Genomic DNA, 22,242 nt, shown 5'->3' with positions numbered 1-22,242 from the left:
AACACGATTTTCAATTAATGCTAATGTTTCTTCTTTTTTTCCTTTCGTTACAGGTATGTGAAATCATCTTTTAAGCATGAGTTTTCATTAAGGACAATATCCCTTCACAAAACAATATTTCGGACGTGAGTTGTAATTGTGAAAAATCCTGCCATGCTTCGTTCTAAGTTTCATAGTAGGTACTATACTATTTTTGAAATTTTACAATTTGGCCTGATTGAACGAAAAAAGTCAATATATAATAAACTATTTAAACTCGAATGATTTGGTTCTGTTCAATTTTTCAGTTGACGATGTTATCAAGATTTCAAGTAAAAGGCTAGTTTATCTCGTTCAAATAAGACTTCCATACGCAGGATAGTAAATAATTTGCACAAATGATGTAAAATGTAGACTCGGTGTACCAATTGTCGCCATACATAAGTAAAATTATTTTCAAAAAAATAAGTGAAAGGCATCTGGGTGGACTTTATATATTTAGCGAAAAGTTTTACTTCCTGCTCCTTAGAACAGCTGTGAAAACCACAATAAAATTTGTTATTATTCTCAAAATTGATTAATCCATAAAAGGGACGCATGCACCAGTTGTGACACTATTCTTAATTTTGGTTCCTTATTTGGCAAATCGCATTGTTTTCTTATGGGACTGGCCAAATTGGGACCACTAGTGCGACAATTGGTGCAAAGGACGTTAAAAATTAAGCAAAATCAATTTTTACAATTATGCTTTGCTTGTTTTAGAGGAAATCAAAGGTGTTATCGTGCCATATGGATATGTTTTATCGATATGAACTTGGTTTGCGGTGATTTGATTGGTCATTTGGCATATAAAGCACTAGTGCGACAACTGGTGCTATAGCCACAGCTGATACACCTAGCCTAACTCAAAACCATTAGTAGCAACGGATTAACGGTGTAATTGACGGATAAATACAGACAGGTTTTACACGCTACATACCGGAACTTACAAAAGAACGAAATAGTAAGAAACATAAATTTATAAGATTTTTAAGAATATACACTGATCATTAAAAACACATGTTTGAGCTTTTGATTATATTCTCACTACAGACATATATTTGCCAATAATTTCTGATGCCTTTTAACCAGTAGTGGTTCTGCCCAAGCTATAAACGATGATAAAACGATAAAGATTTGAACACAAACGTTTGGTGCTGGAATGATAATAATCGATGCCGTCAATGATATTTATGTTTCGCCTTTCTGATTACCAAGTATGGCCGCTTGCTGGAGCATAAATATAGCATTTGAGCAATTATACTACCACTCACCTGTCCTGCAAAACCAATGAATCATACGGACCGATTAGCAGCCTGTTGCGTTGAACCAAGTCCCTGTAGAAAAAGCAGACAAAACAAATACAAATTGTTATTATTTACTTGGTATTGAACACATCTACAGATTTGTCGCTTTTGTGATCAGCCACAAAAGGTCTGAACTCGTGCTGCAGTTCGATGATTTAATCCTTAATATTAGCCTCTGACGAACATTTGCTGTTATCGTAACAATCACATATTATCATTGCTACCGAAGGTAAATTTCCGAACTGATAGTCAACATATTGTATAGGTTTTCTATTCATTTATCAATTGTGGATGTTAAATCCGAGACCAACAGTTGTCGAGACAATTGAATAAGCTAAGCATTGATGATGGCGACGATATTTACGAGTGATTCTAGAATGTTAATAGCGTGAGCCAAAAATATGTAAAATACCAATTAAAGATCCGATAATTGAACTTTATTTTGAAAATAATAAAAATTGCCGTTTTGCCTCATCTTCTCTAGACAGAAAACAATATACTTCAAGAAAAACCAACCAACAGGTAAAATGCCATGCCATTGGGACGAAAACAAAATTACAATTAATTGATAGGCAATTTTCCAAGCAACGTCCCACGCAGCGCTCGATGTGATAATGCTCGATAGCAGAGCAAATCGAATAACAATCTACGGAGATGAACAAAACATTTCTACACGCCGTTCCGATGCACGGCTCAATGGTTTTATTGGACAGGCAAAGACTTTAATTGGATACATTTCCTGTCGGAATCGCACAACCGGTCACCCTCCCATTCTACTCACCCTGTGGAGAAACTTGAGCTGGAGGATGCCACCGCCACCAGCAAACGCTCCGAAAGACGAGGGAAGATTGATAGATCAACAAGTTGCTCTCGTGGGCCCAAGTTCAGCACAACGACGAAGCCGTCGTGGTCCGGCAGATCCCTGCAATGCAATCGAATTTACACTTGATTGGATTAGAGAAAAGCCTACATCATATGATGAGCCAATTACCTCAGAAATGTTACCACCTCGCCGTTGTATGGAATTAGTTCGATTGAGCCTTTCCGAAGCGTTTCGTGCCGTCTAAGTTTGACCAGCTGTTGGTAGGTCTTATAGTGGCTCTTTGGGGCTTGTTTTTGGATTTTTAAATTCAGATGTACATAATTTGGATTCACGGGAAGCCAAGTTTTGGCAGCCGTGGAAAATCCTGCATTTTTAGTTTCGTCCCACTGGAAGGGTGTTCGTTCCGGATCGCGAGAGAAGTCCATGTAGACTTGCTTGTTGGTATTCCTGGCAGTGGGATCTTGCGTGTCCTCCCAGGGAATGTCTTTGTAGTCTAACATACCGATTTCCTCTCCGTAATAGGTGACTGCAATACCCGGAAGCGTCATTAGCAGCATATTGATCAGATCTATTCGCTCTTTCTCAAAGCGGGATCCAACTCGCGGCTGATCGTGGTTCCCCAGGACCCAGTTTGCCGTATGGTCACGAGGCATGTAGGTCAACCATTTGTTGATTGTGAACACGAAATCTGGCGCGCTGGATGCTTGATTTAAATCGGTGATCAGCAGGAAATTGAACGGCATGTGTGATCCGGCTCGAGTGCCGTCCGGAGACTTATAGTACTTCATAGTGAAAGTAATGTTGGCGTACGCTTCGGTCATCATAATGCGCGTCGGTCCACCATGCTGCTGGGTCCATTGGTCCAGGACTGATCGCCAATGGTATACCATTTCGTATGCTTCTGGCTGTAAAACGGTTTTAAATGCATCTTACGTATGACGTGGATTCAATAAATTGTTATTATTTACTTATAAATATGAACAAATTGTTAATCCCTGCCATTTTCAGTATAAGGCTCGACGGCATTTTTAATGCGACGACATTTTTACCATTTACCGAATGGTCATTTGGCCGAATGAGAAGTGAGACGTGAGAAATTAGAAATGAGAAGTTGTTTGTCGTACACTAATTACGTAAGCATTTTTTCTGGGGTTTTTGGCCCCTCGTCCCTACAATTTAAGATTTTACTCATACAAATTATTTTTTGTTCCCCTCCCCCGGGAGCTGGTTATGTGGCATAAAATCATTCGGCATAAGGTCGTTTGGCATAAAGGGGTATAACGGTCATTTGGCATAACGGACATTTGGCATAATTGTAAACAGCATTGAAAAGGAGGGTCAATTGGCATATTTTTTTTTTCGTATTAAATTAGTTGCTTGACTAAGATGTGCTGAACAAAAATCCCAGAGTGGTGAATATAACACTGATTGATAATATTATTAAAAAGACATCTTTCCGTAGAAAGAAAGAAAGACAGATTCCCCGTTTTCGACTAGAGGTCATATAGACAGAACACTTAATGAGACATGGCATGCATGAGACAACGGACAGGACATATACATAACACCCAGGGGATCAGTAAAGATTTTTTCGCATCACGAAAAGTTTATTCCTTACCAGAGCGAGCTTCGTAACCACACTCCATAGCACATGCGTCTAGACGATTGACGTCGCTATCCGCACGGCCACAAAGCCCGTCCGAAGCCCAGAAAGCACGCATGTCCCGAGTATAAAACAATGGTAATCGTTATCCCTCTATTGGATTCATGGTGCGCCCAGTGAAAAACAATTAATAATGTGTTTCCTTCTTCAAAAATAACGTATATATTGAGTTGCGTTCGCCCGGCTTAAGGCAATAGGTAGATATAATGCACTATTTAAATGGCGTATGTTCTGAATATGGTAATGGAGGATGTGATCCCATCCTTAAAAGTAGGCACTTGCCCGGATTAAGACAATGACAGATGTGATCGCTTTTTTAAAAGTAGATGCTTGACCGGTGCAATGTTGAATATGATCCCTTCTCAAAAAGTAGACGCCTGCCCGGATTAAGGCAATGGTGGATATGATCTCTTCTTTAAAAGTAGGCGCTTGTCTGGTTTAAGGCAATTGTGGATTTTATTCCTTTTTCTAAAGTAGGCGCTTGTCCAGTTTAAGGCAACAGTGGACGTAATCCCTTCTTTAGAAGTAGGAACTTGACCGATTGAAGGCAATGGTGAATGTGAACCCTTTTTTGAAAGTAGGCGATTTTCCAGTTTCAGGAAATGAAAAAGTGATTGAAGGCAATGGTGGATGTGCACCCTTTTCGAAAGTTAGCGATTTTCCAGTTTCAGGAAATGGCGGGTCCTTCCCCGGTTTAAGGCAATGGCGAATGTAATTCTTCCTAAAAAGTAGGCGGTCGTCCAGTTTAATGCAATGATGGATTTGAACCCTTATTGAAAGTAGGCGCTTGCTCGCTTTAAGGCAGTGGTGGATGTGATCCTTTCTTTTAAAGTAGGATCTTGCTCGGCAATAGGGGATCTGATACCTTCTTCAAAAGTGAGCGTTTGCCCGAATAAGGTAAAGGTGAATGCAATTCCCATTTTGGAAGTAGTATTTGTGATGCGTTTGGTATTGTAGTAGAGGGTTACGGCAAGGTGATGGTCTTTCGTGTCTGCTATTCAATATATCAAATATAATTTTCAATAAATCCGTCCAGCTTTTTGGCTTCGCCGACGACATAGATATTATGGCAAGTGACTTTGAGAAGATGGAGGAAGCCTACATCAGACTGAAGAGGGAAGCCAAGCGCATCGGACTAGTCATCAACACGTCGAAGACGAAGTACATGATAGGAAGATGTTCAAGAGAAGACCATGTGAGTTACCCACCGCGAGTTTGCACGGTGGTGACGAAATCAAGGTGGTAGAAGAATTCGTGTACTTGGGCTCACTGGTGACTGCCGAAAATGATACCAGATACCAGGAAATTCGGAAACGCATAGTGGCTGGAAATCGTACATACTTTGGACTCCGCAAGGCACTCCGATCGAATAGAGTTCACCGCCGTACCAAACTGACTATCTACAATACGCTCATTAGACCGGTAGTCCTCTACGGACACGAGACCTGGACGATGCTCGTGGAGGACCAACGCGCACTTGGAGTTTTCAAAAGGAAAGTGTTGCGTACCATCTATGGTGGGGTGCAGATGGCGGACGGTACGTGGAGGAGGCGAATGAACCACGAGTTGCATTAGCTGCTGGGAGAACCATCCATCGTTCACACCACGAAAATCGGACGACTGTTGTGGGCCGGGCACGTAGCCAGAATGTCGGACAGTAACCCGGTGAAAATGGTTCTCTACAACGATCCGACGGCCACAAGAAGGCGAGGTGCGCAGCGGGCAAGGTGGATCGATCAGGTGGAAGATGACTTGCGGACCCTCCGTAGACTGCGTGGTTGGCGACGTGTAGCCATGGACCGAGCCGAATGGAGAAGACTCTTATATACCGCACAGGGCACTTCGGCCTTAGTCTGAATAAATAATAATAATTGGTATTGTAGTAACAAAGTATGTTATGCCTGAAGTATTGTGCATTTTATTTTTTGGTATTTTACCTCTTCTGCAAGGCTGGTTCATAACGGAGTTATGCCAAATGACCCACTCTTTTATTGAAGTTCAAATTATGCCAAATGTCCGTTATTCCAAAAGACCGTTATGCCAAATGGTCTTTATGTCAAATAATCTTATGCCAAATGGCGTTAAGCCAAATGACTTTCTGCTAAATGAACCAAATTCCTTCCCCCATGAGTGCTTACGTAATTAGTGTACGACCCCTTAGAAATGAGAAATGAAGATTTAGAAATGAAAAGCAAGAAGTCAGATGTGTGAAGCGATAAGTGAGAAATGAGAAGAGAGAAGTAAGAGTTGCGAAGTGAGGAGTGAGAAACGAGAAGTGAGAAGTGAGATATGAATGAAACATAAGGGATAATGAAGAAGAAGAAAAATGAAAAAAAGGAAGAAGAAGAAAATTGAAAATGAAGAAAGAAGAAAGATGACGAAAGAGGAAAGAAGGAAGAAGATAGAAGGAGGAAGAAAGAAAGAAAAAAAGGAAAAAGGAAAACGGGAAAATGAAGAATGAAATGGTAGAAGGAAAAAGGCAGAAGCAAAAAGGAAGAAAAAAGAAGGAATAAATAGAAAAAGTAAGAAGTAAGGAACAGGGTTCGTAATGCTCACTCAATCTCAGGAGCTCAGGATGCTCCCTCACGAAAATTTTCGGGGAGAAATCGCTTTTCGGGAAAGAAAAACAGCCTGGAGAGTGATAACCATTTTTCGCTCACTTCGATTGCCGCCAAACGTTGGTTTGCTCTTTTTCTTTCATATTCGAGTCTTTTCGTGACACCATAAATGCAAATGGTAGTAGCTTATGTGGAACAAATAACTTAACGCTTTCATACAGATAGCGTGATTGTGTGGCTAGAGTAAGCGCACCCCCACAGTTATTATTGTTACTATTCTGGGTTCGAATCCCGGCGCGGCCATACAATTTTGTAATTGTTCTGCGATAATTCTCGCGAAAAGTGAGTGAGAGGTAAAACTGAGGAAACGATAAAGGATTTTCATCTAACAGGCAAGATTTTCGTTTATCTTCCCAGGCTAATTCTGGAGAAAAGATTGATGGGTGGAAGATGATCCTCAACATAAACAACGAAAAAAGATTCTCCTTTGGCCCGAAAAACGCTTGCTTTGGTCTCATTGAAACGAAAAGTTGAAACCCTGGTAAGGAAGAACGAGAAAGAAGAAAGAATGAATAAATAAGGAAGAAGTAAAAAGATAAAAGGAGAAAGGAATAAGGGAAAAGGTATAAAAAAAGAAGAAAGACCCTAGCAACACACATGTTTCACATAAGCTACTGCAACTCTTAAGTGACCAGATTTAGTCAAAATCAAGTTGCTGCAACCATTTTTCGCTGACTTGTGCTGCTCGGGGAGTAAGGAAAAATTATCTGTGTCAAATGGCGTTAAGCCAAATTACTTTCTGCCAAATGAACCAAACCCCCTCCCCATGAGTGCTTACGTAATTAGTGTACGACCCCTTAGAAATGTGAAATGAGAAATGAAGAAGAAGTGAGAAGTCAGAAGATAAGTGAGAAATGAGAAGAAAGAAGTAAGAGTTCCGAAGTGAGGAGTGAGAAGTGAGAAACGAGAAGTGAGAAGTGCGATATGAATGAAGCATAAGGGATAAGGAAGAAGAAGAAGAAGAAGGAAAAAAAGGTAGAAGAAAAAAAGAAGGAAATAAGATGAAGAAAGATGAAGGAAGAAGAAAGAAGAAAGAAGGCAGAAGGAGGAAGAAAGAAGAGAATAGGAAGAAAAACTGAAAAGGAAAAACGGGAAAATCAAGAAGGAAAATTGAAGAAGGAAAAGCAGAAGCAAAAAGGAAGAAAAAGAAGGAAAAAGGAGAGAGGAAAAAAATAAAGAAGTAAGGAAGAACGAGAAAGAAGGTAGAATGAAGAAATAAGGAAGAAGTAAAAATTAAAAAGAGAAAGGAACAAGAAAAAAGGTATAAAAAAGAAGAAAGAGTAGGAATAATGAAGCAGGGAGAAGGAATAATGAAGAAAAAAGAAGGAAAATGGTAGAAAGAGGAAGAAAATAGAAAAAAATAGATGAAATACGGAGAACGAAGAAGGGCAAACGAATAAAAAAGATGAAAGAGATATAAGAAGAAGAAAAAAAGAAGAAGGAATAGGAAAAAAGGAAGGAAGAAAGAGCAAGGAAGAACGAACAATCAGAACGAAGAAGTAGACAGGAAGAAAGAAAAAGGAAGAAGTGAGAGAGAAGAAAGAAGATGGAAGAAAGACGAAGGAAGAACTGACTTTTCACCCCTCATTTCCTACTACTCATTCGGCCTAATGACCTTCGGCCTTTGTTAGATCTTCGGCCTGATGATATGTATAGATTTATGAAAAAACACTTGAGCTGGATGAATATTCCAATAAATTTCTGGACCTGATCAGATGGATCTCCTAAAGTAAATTCCCATGAAATTCATCAAAATTTTCGAAGAAGAATGATGATGGATCGACTGCAATCGCGATATTTTGGTGCTTATTCCAAAGTTTGAACAGTATTTTGCTTTACTACTTATCTGAACAGTAGTAAAACTCTGTTCTGACTCAGAAATCGAAGCTGCATGTTAGAAACCCCCCAAAATATCGAGATTACAGTCGATCCATCATCATACCTCTCCGGATATTCTCCGGAGTTCTAGAAATTGGACATTTTTGGATAAACATTTTATAGAATTCCTAGATGCTTTTTCAATAAATTACTAAACAATTTCTAGTTGATGAAATGCCATTAAAATTAAGTATGTTTTAGAACTACGTGACAAGTTTTAACTGATTAATCCCTTCAATTATATTTCTTACTGCTAACGCCAAATTATCAATGAACCGATTACGCCAAAATTGCTGGTGCTCCACCAATACTAGAACTCAGTACAAATTAACAACATTTTATAAAACCGAATGCTTGAATTACATTGACTTAACTTTAATTGAATTTAGAACTTAAAACCATCAGTTTAAACAAATCGAAGTCAATATGTAAATGGATACCATATCACACCACAGCAACTCACCAAATCCTTCGTATAGTAATGGTAAGTGTACCCGTAGGATAATGGATCCAAATCCGTGCCCGTCAGTGGCTCATCGAGAAAGTCTTCTACCTCGAACAAATGGTTCACTGCATCAATTCGAAAGCCGGCCACTCCTTTGTCCAACCAAAACCGCATGACCTCATCCATTCGTTGAACCACCGCCGGGTTTCGAAAGTTCAAATCCGGCTGCTCTTTGGTGAACTGATGCAAATAGAACTGACCTCGCTGGGGATGGAAGGTCCAAGCGGAACCGTAGAAAACTGATTGCTGAAATAGAGATAAACAAATGCTGGTAACTGTAAATAGTCTCGTGCATCAATTATGCATTGCATTGCATATTACATTTAAAGCAAGTCTTTTCCTACAAGTCGAGAGATTCGTTAACTTACCCAATTATTCGGAGGCAAAGGATCTCCTCCTTCCGGGTCCACTTTGCCATTATGCCACACGTAGAAATCTTCATATCCGGGTTCTCTGGCAACGCTCCGCGCGAACCACTCACACTGATCGCTGCTATGGTTCGGCACGAAATCCAGCACTATCATAATTCCCAACCGGTTCGCTTCCTGCATCATTGCATCAAAGTCCTCCATGGTGCCGTACTCTGGCTGTATGGCCGTGTAGTCTGCGATGTCGTACCCAAAGTCAACCATCGGTGAGCGAAAGATGGGTGACAACCAGGTGGCGCCAATTCCCGCGTCTGCCAGGTGTTGTAGCTTTGAAGTTATTCCCCGGAGGTCTCCCACGCCGTCTCCGTCGCTATCCATGAACGAGCGGGGATAAATCTGATAGAAGACCGTGTCCTGCCACCAGTCGTCCCGGGAATCGGCACATTGAACCGTTGATAACAGTGCTAACAGCAGGATTATTCGATATAATCCCTGACACTGCCGGTGCAGCAACAGGTAATTTTTCATTCCGTCGTCGTTTCAATTGGTCCGACAGAAACTCATGCAGCTGCAGAATCCGATTTGAATTCAGATAGAAGAACGATTTGAATCTTCGTGCATGGGGATAGCACCGTGTAGAAGTGTCGTTGCAATACAATTTGAGCAAAGCTGTGAATAGAGTAGATGGAAGTACGAAAAAATGTTGGTTTTGTGAAAGGCTTTGATACTGTTTTGAAAGTGAAGCGAAATTTTGAATACCTTCGAGTACAATCTGCATTGAGCATCAAGCATAAATAAAATTTATTTAATTTTCTTCGTATGAAATCAATTCTGGGAAATACTAACTAAATGACAGATTCTTCATCAGATTATTTATCAAATATTTACCATTAATTTCAATTGCATCGTAACAATTTCGGCAGCAAGTATTTTTTTTTTCGAAGTTAGGCGAGCATGTTAAATTATGTGTTTTATTATTACGTTTGCAAAAAGTATATTAATGCGAAATAATAAGAGAAGTGCTAGATGGGTTAATCTTCGATTTGACTCTTTTATCTATACTAAAAGCCAAATTGAAGCAGTGACTAGCTGGCTGCCCGTATTTCACGAGACTAACATGGATGGAAAATTAGCTCCGTTCTGGCGAAATACAGAAGAACCATGCTAATGAATATTTTCTATGTTGCCCGCCGTACTTTGTTTCTGCTGACTTTCACCAAATGTGAGAATTTCTGCAAAGCAATTTGTCTGGCGTATGGCGCTGAAGCTTGGTGGAACTACCAGATCAAATACAAGAGTGGAATAATCGTTGTTCATGAATATTATGATTTTGTTTTGCATAACAAGTTTATTTCCATTACGAGCCGATAGCATACAAAGAGACGAACTTTGGAGTTAATTCAGTGCGAAAACACTAACATTGCGAAAAAAAAATTAAAAATTAGTGAAGGTCATGCTAAGGTTGAGTTGGGACGTGTTCTTGGAAATTAGTTTTTTAAGCAAAACACAAACGTTTTAGAAGTAGCAGACATTGTCGTAAATATATTCAGAGGCAGAGACGTACAGCTTGTTCTGCTAAAGAACGCCCATAACCAGAATGTGCTTAACTTTAAGACATTTCTGCATTCATCATGTAGATCTGAGCAGTTCACTATTAGACTTTAATCACTTGCGTTGGTGTCGCTCAAAAGGCAGCATATTTCAATTTTCACTGGGTCCTGTTCCACACTATTCCCCTTTATTTAGAAAAGAAATGTATATGAACTGACTCTGTATTTACGCAATATTGGATTGAAAATGTCAAGAATATCAGATTTTCCGTAAATTCCTTAAGGAAAGAAAATTTACATAATATTTTTTTTAAAACAATAAACACGAGTTTTTTTTTGCAGAATCATTAGCAGAAAAAAAAACTTTGCAGAAACCTATCAACTAACTCATCTTCCTTCCCGTGGTTTTTGTGAAGACGGAGAGGTAAACACAGTCAAACAATCAACTACTAACATTCCTTCCATCGTCCGAACTGACTGCAAGGATGTGGCTTGCTCCATTATTGATTTTTTAACGTGTGAGTCACTGAAACTTGCACCAATATATGTTAGGGTGCCAATTGAATGTATGAGAAAAAATTGTCATCGAATTTCAAAAAACGACATTGCTCACAAGTTTCATTACCCCAAAATATGACCCTAGGCAAAATTTGAGCTCAATCGGACATGATTTAGGGGTGCCTAAAATTCACCAAAGTTTTGAAATTTTTATCCACGAAAATTTTCCCAAAGGGGGACCAAAGGAAAAGTCAAAAAACGAATTTTTCTCTTTTGATGCCAAATTACTTAAAAATGCATGAAACGTCGAGATCTGATGTTATCTCAAAAAAACAAAATTTTGGAATAAATCTCGCTTAACTTTTCACATATCACAAGCGTTCCAAGATAAACAAATTCTTCAACAACTTCAAACACATCCCCATCAAGCACTACCTCAGCATCAAAACCACTAAGTCTTCCTCTATCTCTACCTGCCACCATGTACTTTGTCTTGGTAGAATTAATGGTTAGGCCTATCCTGCCCGTATCCCTCTTCAGTGGAACAAAAACCTCCACTACTGCTCTGCGACCGATTTCAATGAAGTCGATATCGTCCGCAAAGCCCAAGAGCATATGCGACCGTGTGATGATAGTGCCGTTTCTCTGCACGCCAGATCTCCTAATAGCGCCCTCGAGTGCAATGTTGAACAATAAATTCGAAAGTGCATCACCCTGCTTCAATCCGTCTAAGGTCACAAACGAGGTTGACACTTCGTCTGCAATCCGAATACTTGATTTCGAGCCATCCAGCGTTGCACGTATCAGTCTAATCAGTTTCGCCGGAAAACCATGTTCGGACATTATCTGCCACAAGCTCAACTTTTCACTGAATCGTACGCTGCTTTGAAATCAATAAACAGATGGTGAGCCTGCAAGTTGTACTTCCGGAATTTATCTAGGATCATCCGCAGGCTAAACTTCTGATCCGTCGTTCATCGACCCTCACGAAAACCTGCCTGGTATTCGCCGACGAAGGACTCCTCAAGCGGTCTCAGTCTGTTAAACATGATACACGACGGGATTTTGTATTCCGAGTTCAGAAGGGTGATCCCTCTGTATCCCGTTTGCAAGGCCGTTGCAAATTACATTCTACGAACGACCCGTTGTCTGCGGAATACCGATCAAAATGGCCCGCGCGCGCCGGAAAGCAGCTTTATTTTATCTAATGAAGTAATTCCATTAGTCCTGCCCCTTCATTAATCGTTATGAGTGCACATTATACCCAAGTAACCATGAAGCTATATATGCTTGTAAAAAACACAGCTCTAAAAGTTGACTTAAAGTGGAAAAGGGCAATTATAAGACCGAATTAATGGTTCATTACTTTGGCATGTTGGAATAAAACACCAGTAATGCATCGCTGCATTCGGACTGCTGATTTAGAGTATCGTCGTCTAACAGTTGATAAATAAATGCAACAACACAGATCTAATGCAATTAGCATTTGGCATGCCGATTTGTGATTGACATATGTGCAATATTGTAATGCTTGGTGTTACTTGGGTATTTACACCCATATCAGATCACAAAGGGGCGGGGCTAACGAGCTTTATTTATTGAATACAAGAAAGCTGCTTTCCGACGCGCGCGGGTCATTTTGACCAGCAGCACGGTGTGAGTAGCAGTGGCAATGCTGAAAATGTATTCCAAATGGTGGAGGCTTAGCGAAAAATCAACGAGTGGTGATCGGAAAATTTCAACCCAAGGTGCTGATTAGCGTTTGGATGCAGTTAGTTATTGGAAAGGGGCATTGGAAAAAGAAAATTGGTTCTTCTCAGGACCAGCATTTTATGAAAAAAAGAGTTAATTACGAAAAAATGTAGGATAATTCTGCTGGAAGGAGATTCTCATTTTCCCGTGGGTTTCGTGTAAGTGTCTTTGCTTACAGGTCCACCACCCCCATTTTTGGCCCTTCATACAGCAATCTGTTGAATTCAGAACAATATTGAAATTTTGTTCTGCAGTGGAACCGCATGCAGAGCAGGACTCAAGCCAGGATGGTGGCTAACTACATACATACATACATATAGAAAGAGTTAATTGCGAAAATTGACTGTTTCAGTGGCATCTTGTGGTAGCTTGGTTGCTGTTAGTTATGGCTGTTGGTTGTTGGTTGCTGTTATGGGTGGAATCCATTCAAATTTATTGCATCATCTCCCTCCGACGCTTAATCAAATTCGCTAGTTACGATTGAATTTTGCACTTTGAGGAAAGTTTCGAATAGTCGAATTAACTTAATTTTGTATAGAATGGTGACTTTTGTATAAAATCGATAAAGACGCCACCTCAGTGGAAACTCGGCGAACGTCGCTCGGACAAATAGATGCCAAGAGATAATGTTTGTAATAAAAAGAAAATTCGTCTTGAGTCAAATTTCTGTTATTATTCTTTAAAGCAATATGCATCTTAGATAACCAACAGCTCATAATTTAAATTCAGGTTCTTGCGAGAAAATATCATAAGATTCTTAGAATTTGTCATTCTCCGAACGGTCCGTTGTCTGCGGAATCCCGATCAAAAAGGCTCGCGCGCGCCGGAAAGCAGCTTTCTTATATCTAATGGAATAAATCCATTGACCCCGCCCCTTCATTAATCGTTATGAGTGCACATTATATTTACACCTATATCAGATCATAAAGGGGCGGGGCTAACGGGCTTAATTTGTAGAATACAAGAAAGCTACTTTCCGGCGCGCGAGAGCCATTTTGGCCAGGATTTCACAAAAAGTGGTTCGACAAAATTTGATGCAGCGGAGCGGACACAGCAGTACGAAGGCGTGGGTAGTAGTGGCAATGCTGAAAAATTCATTCCAAATGGAGGAGACTTAGCGAAAAATCATCGGGGACTGTGTGTAATTTCTTTTTGAAATTCTCCTCACTTTGCCACGTAGGGGAAGGGGGGGGCAATATGCCCTAGCTAAGCAAACACTGCTCTATTGTCTTATTTGTAACGCTATTCATGGGTATTTTTACATTATGCATCAGTTAAACAAGATAGTTAGTTGATGCCATTCAAAAATTGTCAAAAATCTCAATCATATTGATAATATTCACATTTCAAAAAAGTGGTGATATTTTGTTGCCGGAAAACTCATGAGGCAAAACGCCTTTCAGCTGGCGGCTCCTAGGGAACAAAGTACCACGCGTCGGCGAATCAGCATTCTAGTATGGATAGTCCGTGGAGGCGCAAGTACTTTGTAGGTTATTGCCACTAGGGCGTTTTGCCTCGCCGAAATGTTAGATGTTTCTTCAAAATGTGGAGATTTTCGGTTTTTCCGACCTTCCCATGCACTATTTTGAAACTTTCTTCGCCTATCCTACATAATTTTAGATCTAGTTTTGTTACGGACATATTAATGACGGTAAATATGAGGGAAACCACAAAAGGCGTTTTGCATCGGGGGGGCGTTTTGGGGCCTCTTCCCCTACGCTTCCATCCCGGGCGAAAACCAAACGTATCAAATAAATATATTTGTGTTAGGTTTGACGCTACTTTTGATTTTTCTTATTTCTCCTTTATTCCGAACATTTTTGAGAAAGATGTTCTCTAGGGTTGTGATGTCCTCCAATGAAAACCAGTCGAGTGGCTTCAGCAGCGATGAGACCGATGAGTCATGTTAATTCCACGGTTGGAAACGCAAAATCTATCTAACTGGGAGCAACTATTCGACTTCTTGATTCAGTTGTCCTCCGAGTAGTTTGCTCAATGTTAATACAAAGACTCAAATTATCATGGCGTACACCATCAATTTCGAATAGCTACGTAGTCCTACATCACCTTTGCGTACAACCCGATTGGGCTGCACCTTTGAGTTTTATTCCTTCGCGTACGCAAAGTACCAACGGTACGATTTACCCAGCATTTGCCGTGCCGTGCCCTTCGCCATACTGATTTCAAAAAACTAACTCCTGGTGTGCTTACAGCGGCCCGGCAAAGCGGGTAATTCACCATTGGCGAATGGTGCCGGAAGTTGAACTTCTCGACATGAGATACCTTTGTAAAAAAAAAATTTTCAGGCGTAGTAACAAACACTTTCCTGCATAACTGGTGTCAAATATATTTTCGATAACATTTCCCTTCCCAGTTAACTTCATGCTGCCGTTCGCACATATAGGAGAAGTAGTTCGGTTGTGGACATCGATCGGTTATGAGCACCCCCACGTATCTTTTGACAGGAAGCAGATGCTGTTATTCCGATAACTGTTATTTGTTACCCATAGCAACATGATGTTTTGTGCGCAATACAAAGCCAGATAGACACCATTACTTTGTACTAGAAACAATTTTTTAACGTAAAAGTCAACATGACAGTTTTTTTGTTGCCTTTTTTCAAAGTATTATAAAGTAAAGTGATTATATTGGAATAGGGGCTGCGGCATTCAGATGTGGGCACCTTTATTGGTTCGGTTCCCAAGTAGACGAAAATATAAAATAATATCAAATGCTGATAAGATAGCAAAATTAGATATTGACATGATTGATATAAGAGATAAAAGATCAGACGATAATATCAATAATTTGCACTAAAATATCATGAGAAGATCAAGTTACCCAAGTAGGACACGCAACATCTTCCAAAAAACACCTTGTTTCTATTCAGTTTCATTAAAGGCATTGGAAAAACATCAAAGCACGAAAAAGTTGCATCAAGATGTCAAAAACATTCGAATTGTGATCAATGTTTCATTAACATTGCAATGCACTACGTGTTTGACATTTGGACACGAACAACCAAAGAATACTGCACTTTTTGTTGCAAACACGAAACATAATCATTAAGTTGCATATTTTTACCATGTAACTTCAGTGCGTTTTACAAAATTGAATTGTTTGTTTAAATTAAGTTGCAGATAAGTTGAGTGTGTCTTCATGTTTAATTTAGCATCGTTCTACGTTTTGACAACTCACAGTTTTTTCCTGTGATGGTGCAATCAAGTAACAGAAAACCCGAGTACAAAACTTCATAATAGTATGGTTTTTATGGTGAGTCAACATGCAGTCCCTTCGAAATGTTGAATGGTGCTGTGGTAGAGTGATGGACTATCAATCACAAGATCCATAAATCGCATCCAGTTTTAAATTTTCCTTTTTTTTCCGCTGTAGTATTTTGCTAAATTATTGCAATTTTACTGCAATCGAGGGATGTTTCCGTAGGCTCCACCTCTTGCGCTTTTTAGATTGCAAGAGAGTTATATTTAAAGCACATACGCAAAGATTGTTTCTTTCCGAATAGTTTCAACACAGTAAAATGTTCAGTAGTGAAACAACTTGTGCTGCTTGGGTATGCTATTTGTAATCTATATAATAAAAATGAAATGGTCTGTGTTCGTATCCGCATAACTCAAAAGCGGCTCGATATATTTTCTTCATTCCTTCAGTAGGTATGATGGTCATCGTTTCCGACGGGTTTATATGACATTTCCTCTTGCAAAAATCAAGAATAAGGTTGAGTAAATTATAAATAACTGAAACAAAGATTTGTAAACGGAGACGAGCCAGCCTCGGGCTGAAAGTCTCCTTAATAAAGACACAAAAAAAAAGATTTGTACGTGAATTTTGCAAGGGCAGTTCACAACGCGCATTTCCGCCTACTATGCAGGACAACTTCCCGTTACGTTGGGATATGGATACTCTGAAGTAGTGCGTAACGGTGTAAATCCGGTCATATCGCCAGGCTCGGTTAAACACTGAAACTGACAATATGACGTCCCTAACCCCGAATCCCAAGGTGTCAGGCGACCCGTGCCGAGGGGATGAATGGCCTGGGTGGTGGAACAATTAGCCAGGCAGTTAACGAAGCCTGTAATGCTGGTAGACACCTTTTTTCGTGGTGCATTACGGAGAAAGATCTACCACACTGTACTCTAGTTCTTACTATTCTTGTTAATACTTATGAGTGATGGTCGGAAGAGTATGGAACGACTATAATCTGCTTTTAGATGACCCAACTTTTGCCACTTTTGGATGGAGTCAATGGAGTAAATTATAAAAACGTAACTCAATCTTAGGCTGGTTTTAAAGCCGATGACATGAATCTCAAAGCTCCAGAGCGCTGATTAATTAGGAAAGAAGCGGATACGAATTTGGTGGATCTGCTGAACCCTCTGACTGATTAGAGCTATGTGTAAAAGTGAGATTCAGAAATGCCAAACGCAATGAAATCAGATCTCTGTACAAAAACGAATCCGGAACTCATAAGAAGACGCGAAAATATGTTTGAACTGCAGTACCGATGCATGGTCAAAATCAATATTATCCCACTTATTGTTGAGCCGAAACTGATTGAGGGGCGCGCCTTTGAGAGTTGGTATAAGCCGTTTCTGGAAGGGTATAAATAGCGGTACCTTAATCTAAAGAGGCCTTACATTAAGCTTGAGAAAATATCTGAATAAAAACGACTACTTCATTTCTTCTCAATAGAAATGGAGCAGAAAGACATGCACTAAACAAATGACACGGGTATACTACAAAAGTTCAATGAAATGGACGCAGTGGTTCATCCCGAACAAAAAAAATGCAGGACAACGTCTGCCGGGTCAACTAGTAAATAATGAATATCATGTGCCATTAGTTTGTTCTTATCCATAGCGAATATTGATATTTAAATGATATTTCGGTGCAAATTTGATATTGTTGCCTGTTCTTTTATCTCTTATATCAATCAAGTCCATATCATGTTATCATGTTATCCTGTTCATGGCTTCTGCCCGGGTAGCCATTGTATAAACACTTTTTGTAACTAAGCATTGACCGATTTACTTGCTACGCTTTGAAAGTGCTGAAAAATGTTATTTAATAAAGAAAAATAAAACTTGCACTCGATGGGGATTTGATCTCATTGTTGCTATTGAAAATTGGAACGATTTTTCAGAAAGCTTCTATTCCACATCTGCCTATTTGAGTAAATGGTCTTTTATTGGCAGCCCATGGAGGGTCGACTGTATTGTATTACAGATCCTTTCTGGTTCCTCAAAACGTGCTTCAACTGGAAATTGATTACTGACTTATCGTTCACGATAACTAAGCATGATTGAGTGGTCAGAATTTTTCATGAAGTATAGGACATGCATTTTTTTAAATCACCATAGTCTTCAACTCAAATGTTTACTTATCCGATGTTTAATTCAAACATAGCCATCTTCAGCATGGTGACAAATCAGTTAAACACATTTCCAAGCGTGATTGCATTATCCATTGCACACTTTTATCCATCAAATTTTAAATCAAGATAAGGTTACTGCTCCTGGACTTCATCTCATAGTTCCGATATTCATCCCACGAAAAACAAAGCAACGAAAAGAAATTTGATGTGTGTCTTATTTTTGTGATTTTTTTCAGCAGTGAGCACGCATGTTTACAAAAAGAAGCGACGAAATTGGTGCCGTATTTTTTTGTTTTGCAATGAGATGAATATATGTTCAGTGAGATGTAAAACGGAACAGTTCCCCTATTAAAGCATCTATCATTTTATTGCTTCCTGTTGTTAAAAATAAGAAATCATGAATACATACATACAAAGAGACTCCAATCTCCTGCATACGGAAAGGACAAATATGAGGATGGGTAATGGATTAATCACATTTTCCAATTTCAAACAAATCAACTATTCAAGTCCCTACTCACCTAAACATGCCAGACCCATCCAATTCCAGTCCGATAAATTAAATTCCAAGCAAGAAAAGCTTATAAGCTACGGAGCTTCCTGCTTCGTTATTGTATCCGTAAAGCATAAAACCTACCAACACTCGCAATTTCCTTTCCATTCCGTCGTGTTTACCATCGAGCGGGCATTAGTGATGCAGCAGCTACATACATACAACCAATTATAGACAGCTGATGCTACACTGCTGCTATTTTGAGCAACACGATTCATTTCACGTCACCTTCATTTTCCACCGCTCGCTCGCAATCTACGCTCGGTCATCACTCACCTAGAGGGATTAGGGACTCTATCGAGCACCGGATTCTATCGTCTTCTCCAGATCCGCTGCTTGTAACGACAACGTTGACAAAACGCTTTCAAAGCTGTTCACTGAGGCGCTTTGTCGCAAGTGGAAATACACGCGAATCTTTTATATCTTCAAAAGAATTGACTACCACTGTAAATGAAATTAGAGGAGCACAATCTGGTGCATTACAAAACAATGACGCGAAGAAAACAACTGACTCTAATCTCGCGTTGTTTTTAGTTGCTATTCATTCGTAACTCACTACCTTTATTTATAATAACGGACGACTTCTTTGACATTCAACACACAGCACCAACAAAACTCACTGCATGGGGCCATGAATTTGAATACAGATGATGGAACGCGCATGAGCGGTGAATCCGAGCTTCGGCTTCGGTTGTGACCGTTCATGCATCAGATTTGCAGAGTAAATCTGAGAGCGCGAAAAATAGGTTACACATTCTACATTTTATGAATAAATGATCGAATTACATTATACCTATGCGTTTAGCAAATAATGTGATAATTGAATTTGCTCATATTTGTGTAGGCACAGTATGAAACATTCTGTAAAGCGTACAGATGAGTGCTTCTGGCCACGAACAATATAATCGCGTGAATATTTCGAATTGTGGATGTCCTATATTTATTGAGACAGTGACCAACAACCGCATTTCTTTGTGAACAATGTACCATGCGTCCACTTTTCTTTTAAGTATGAAAATGGCTCACAAAAGCTATTTGCTAACAAGTAGTTAAAAATGAAGATGGTTACAATAGTTGAATCAGAGTTTGAATGACAACAACTCTTTCTAAGTTCTAAAACAACTCGTGAAATCGATCTAAAAGCATATAAAACAACAATCGCTCATATTTTTATTATGAGCGAATATTTGCAATACGTAGGATATTTGTGTTCATTATAAAAAAGATTTCAATTCCAACGGCGATTTTATAAGTACTTTGAGTTTGGTACTTCGGCGTAAAACTGGCTAAGCTGCATATTAAAGTCGGTATTTGGAATAAACCTAGACTTTTGTTTCAAATACAAATCTCCCAACAATGAACCGTTTGAACAACAACAAATGTTAATAATAAAATTTCTTTGTTAGTAAATTGATTCAAAGTGTTTGTTTGATCAGGAATTCGCTTTGTAATGTTTGCTCACGGAAACTTGCACACGAAAATTGCAGAAGTGAATACTAAATATTAAAATCAATTAATCTAACTGATGTACATTCCAGACAATAGTGTATTTGATTAAACCCCAACAATGATAGCAGCACGAGAACCTGTTTGGTCCATTCCCAAAACGAATAAGGTTCACATAAAATTTCACTGAAATGTACGGCCATTCAACGGAAGCAACTTTGGCAACGCTTAGTCAGGCAAATATTTGCAGCACATTAATAACCATCGCCATCCAATGTAGCATCTCTGGATGGGAACAGCCCTATACCTATATGCGTTGGCGTGGATAGAACCGAAAAAGAAAATCACGTCTGCTCGTTATCGGGAACCGCATCATGATCTGATCGGCAATCTCGTTGTAAACATGACAAGATTTTTACTTTTTCCGCTCACATCTAGGTTCCGCTTGAACATGCATAACATGTGTGTGTAATATGAAGTTAGTTGAAGGCAGACTACGCTGCTGCTGAGTTGAGGGCGACAGTGGATCCAATTTGTAGGATGAGACCAGATTTCCAATCTTCGGATATTTGGTGCGCAACCGACGCTGCAGATTGTAAGCTTCTTATCGGGAATAAAAATGAAGCTGGCGAATAAAATTACATCCCACAGCCGTGTTTCATCCATCAGCTATGGATGGAAGCGGATTTTATTTTTGATCATTGGAGGGTGCAATCTGGATGACTGAAATGGATAAAGCCGTCGATGTTATCGGCTTGAACCTTAAACCTTTAAGGCTGATAAAAAAATCGGTGTGTAATGTTGCATACATCCCGTGTAATAGTGTTTTGCACTTTTGAAAGTAAAGCTATCGTTACACTTTTTGTTTCTTGATATTCAGTCAATTTCTCACCAGTTTAATAGGTTTGTAAATGTGGATGTGGATCTTGACGAATATATGTCATTGTGACAATAAGTGGAATACGGGCCTAAATAAATAAATTATAAAAAGACTTAAATCGGAATCCAACAATATTTGATCGAATAAAGGTTTGGGTGGTAAACAACATTCGTTCCAATGAATATCTAAAGCTTGTTTTAAAAGACGAAACATTTCAAGATCTAATTTTAAAATTACGTGACTATTTCGAAGGCTCAAGTATAAACAATTATGTAGTAGAGAACAGTACACAGCATATCCAATATTGTTGTTTTTATAGAAGTTTCTATCGATTACAATGGTATTGTCTGTGTTTGGTTCCTGTTGCAAAGTCAGCAGCAGTTAACTTCGGTTTGGGGATAATTTCCGATTCCAAGATGACTAATATTTTATCTTCTCGGATAATTCTATGGAGAAACTACGGCCAATGAAACCTATTAAGCCTATTAAGTTCTTACAAACATAAGAGAGCACATGCGTGATTTGGTTGAAAGATCATTCAAGATTACCTTTATATGGGTCCCACCCCATTGCCTAATCTATCGCACAGGAAGGTAAAGTTATGTTTGACAAATATAAAACAACGATTTTTTTCTCATTGGGGATTTCGACTGGATTAGTTGCTAATTTTCAGGATTTTCGGCTTTCAGTCACATGAAAATGTTGATAATTTCAAATCATTGCCAACGTTTCGATCCGGGGGTTTGGATCTTCATCAGGGCTCGATCGAAACGTTGGCAATGATTTGAAATTATCAACATTTTCATGTGACTGAAAGCCGAAAATCCTAAAAAAATTTCTCATTGGTCCGTCAAAGTACTCTTCAAAATTGGCAAATGAATTGGTCACACAAGGAACATGGATGGTGGCTATTTTCAATGGTCCCTAAATTATGCGCGATCGTGGTCTAGAGGTAAGGATTCAAGTCGAGGCTTGGCTCGCATTATGTCGA

The 22,242-nt window shown here is 39.3% G+C and overlaps 2 protein-coding genes across 9 annotated transcripts in view; one reads left to right on the top strand and one right to left on the bottom strand.

Annotated features, from left to right (window-relative positions):
* The window catches only part of LOC134212581 (maltase 2-like), a 29,954-nt gene extending 10,461 nt beyond the window's left edge, over positions 1-19,493 (bottom strand). The window contains exons 1-6 of one of the 2 annotated variants that reach the window (XM_062690572.1): positions 19,202-19,493; positions 9,181-9,849; positions 8,771-9,058; positions 2,317-3,053; positions 2,107-2,247; positions 1,293-1,355 (exon numbers count right to left, since the gene is read on the bottom strand). In XM_062690572.1, coding sequence (XP_062546556.1) covers positions 1,293-1,355; positions 2,107-2,247; positions 2,317-3,053; positions 8,771-9,058; positions 9,181-9,708 — 1,757 coding nt within the window. In that variant the 5' untranslated portion in view covers positions 9,709-9,849; positions 19,202-19,493. Of the gene's footprint in view, positions 1-1,292; positions 1,356-2,106; positions 2,248-2,316; positions 3,054-8,770; positions 9,059-9,180; positions 9,850-18,893; positions 19,049-19,201 lie in introns of those variants that run through there. The other variant, XM_062690573.1, reaches the window with a different exon arrangement.
* LOC134212579 (dual specificity calcium/calmodulin-dependent 3',5'-cyclic nucleotide phosphodiesterase 1-like) overlaps positions 1-22,242 on the top strand; it is a 705,268-nt gene that overhangs the window by 459,104 nt on the left and 223,922 nt on the right. The window lies entirely within an intron of this gene.

This window comes from Armigeres subalbatus, chromosome 2, assembly GCF_024139115.2.
Source record: "Armigeres subalbatus isolate Guangzhou_Male chromosome 2, GZ_Asu_2, whole genome shotgun sequence".
Lineage (NCBI taxonomy): Eukaryota > Metazoa > Arthropoda > Insecta > Diptera > Culicidae > Armigeres > Armigeres subalbatus.
Note: the sequence above shows the minus strand (reverse complement) of the source record. Positions and strands in the feature narration are given on the sequence as shown.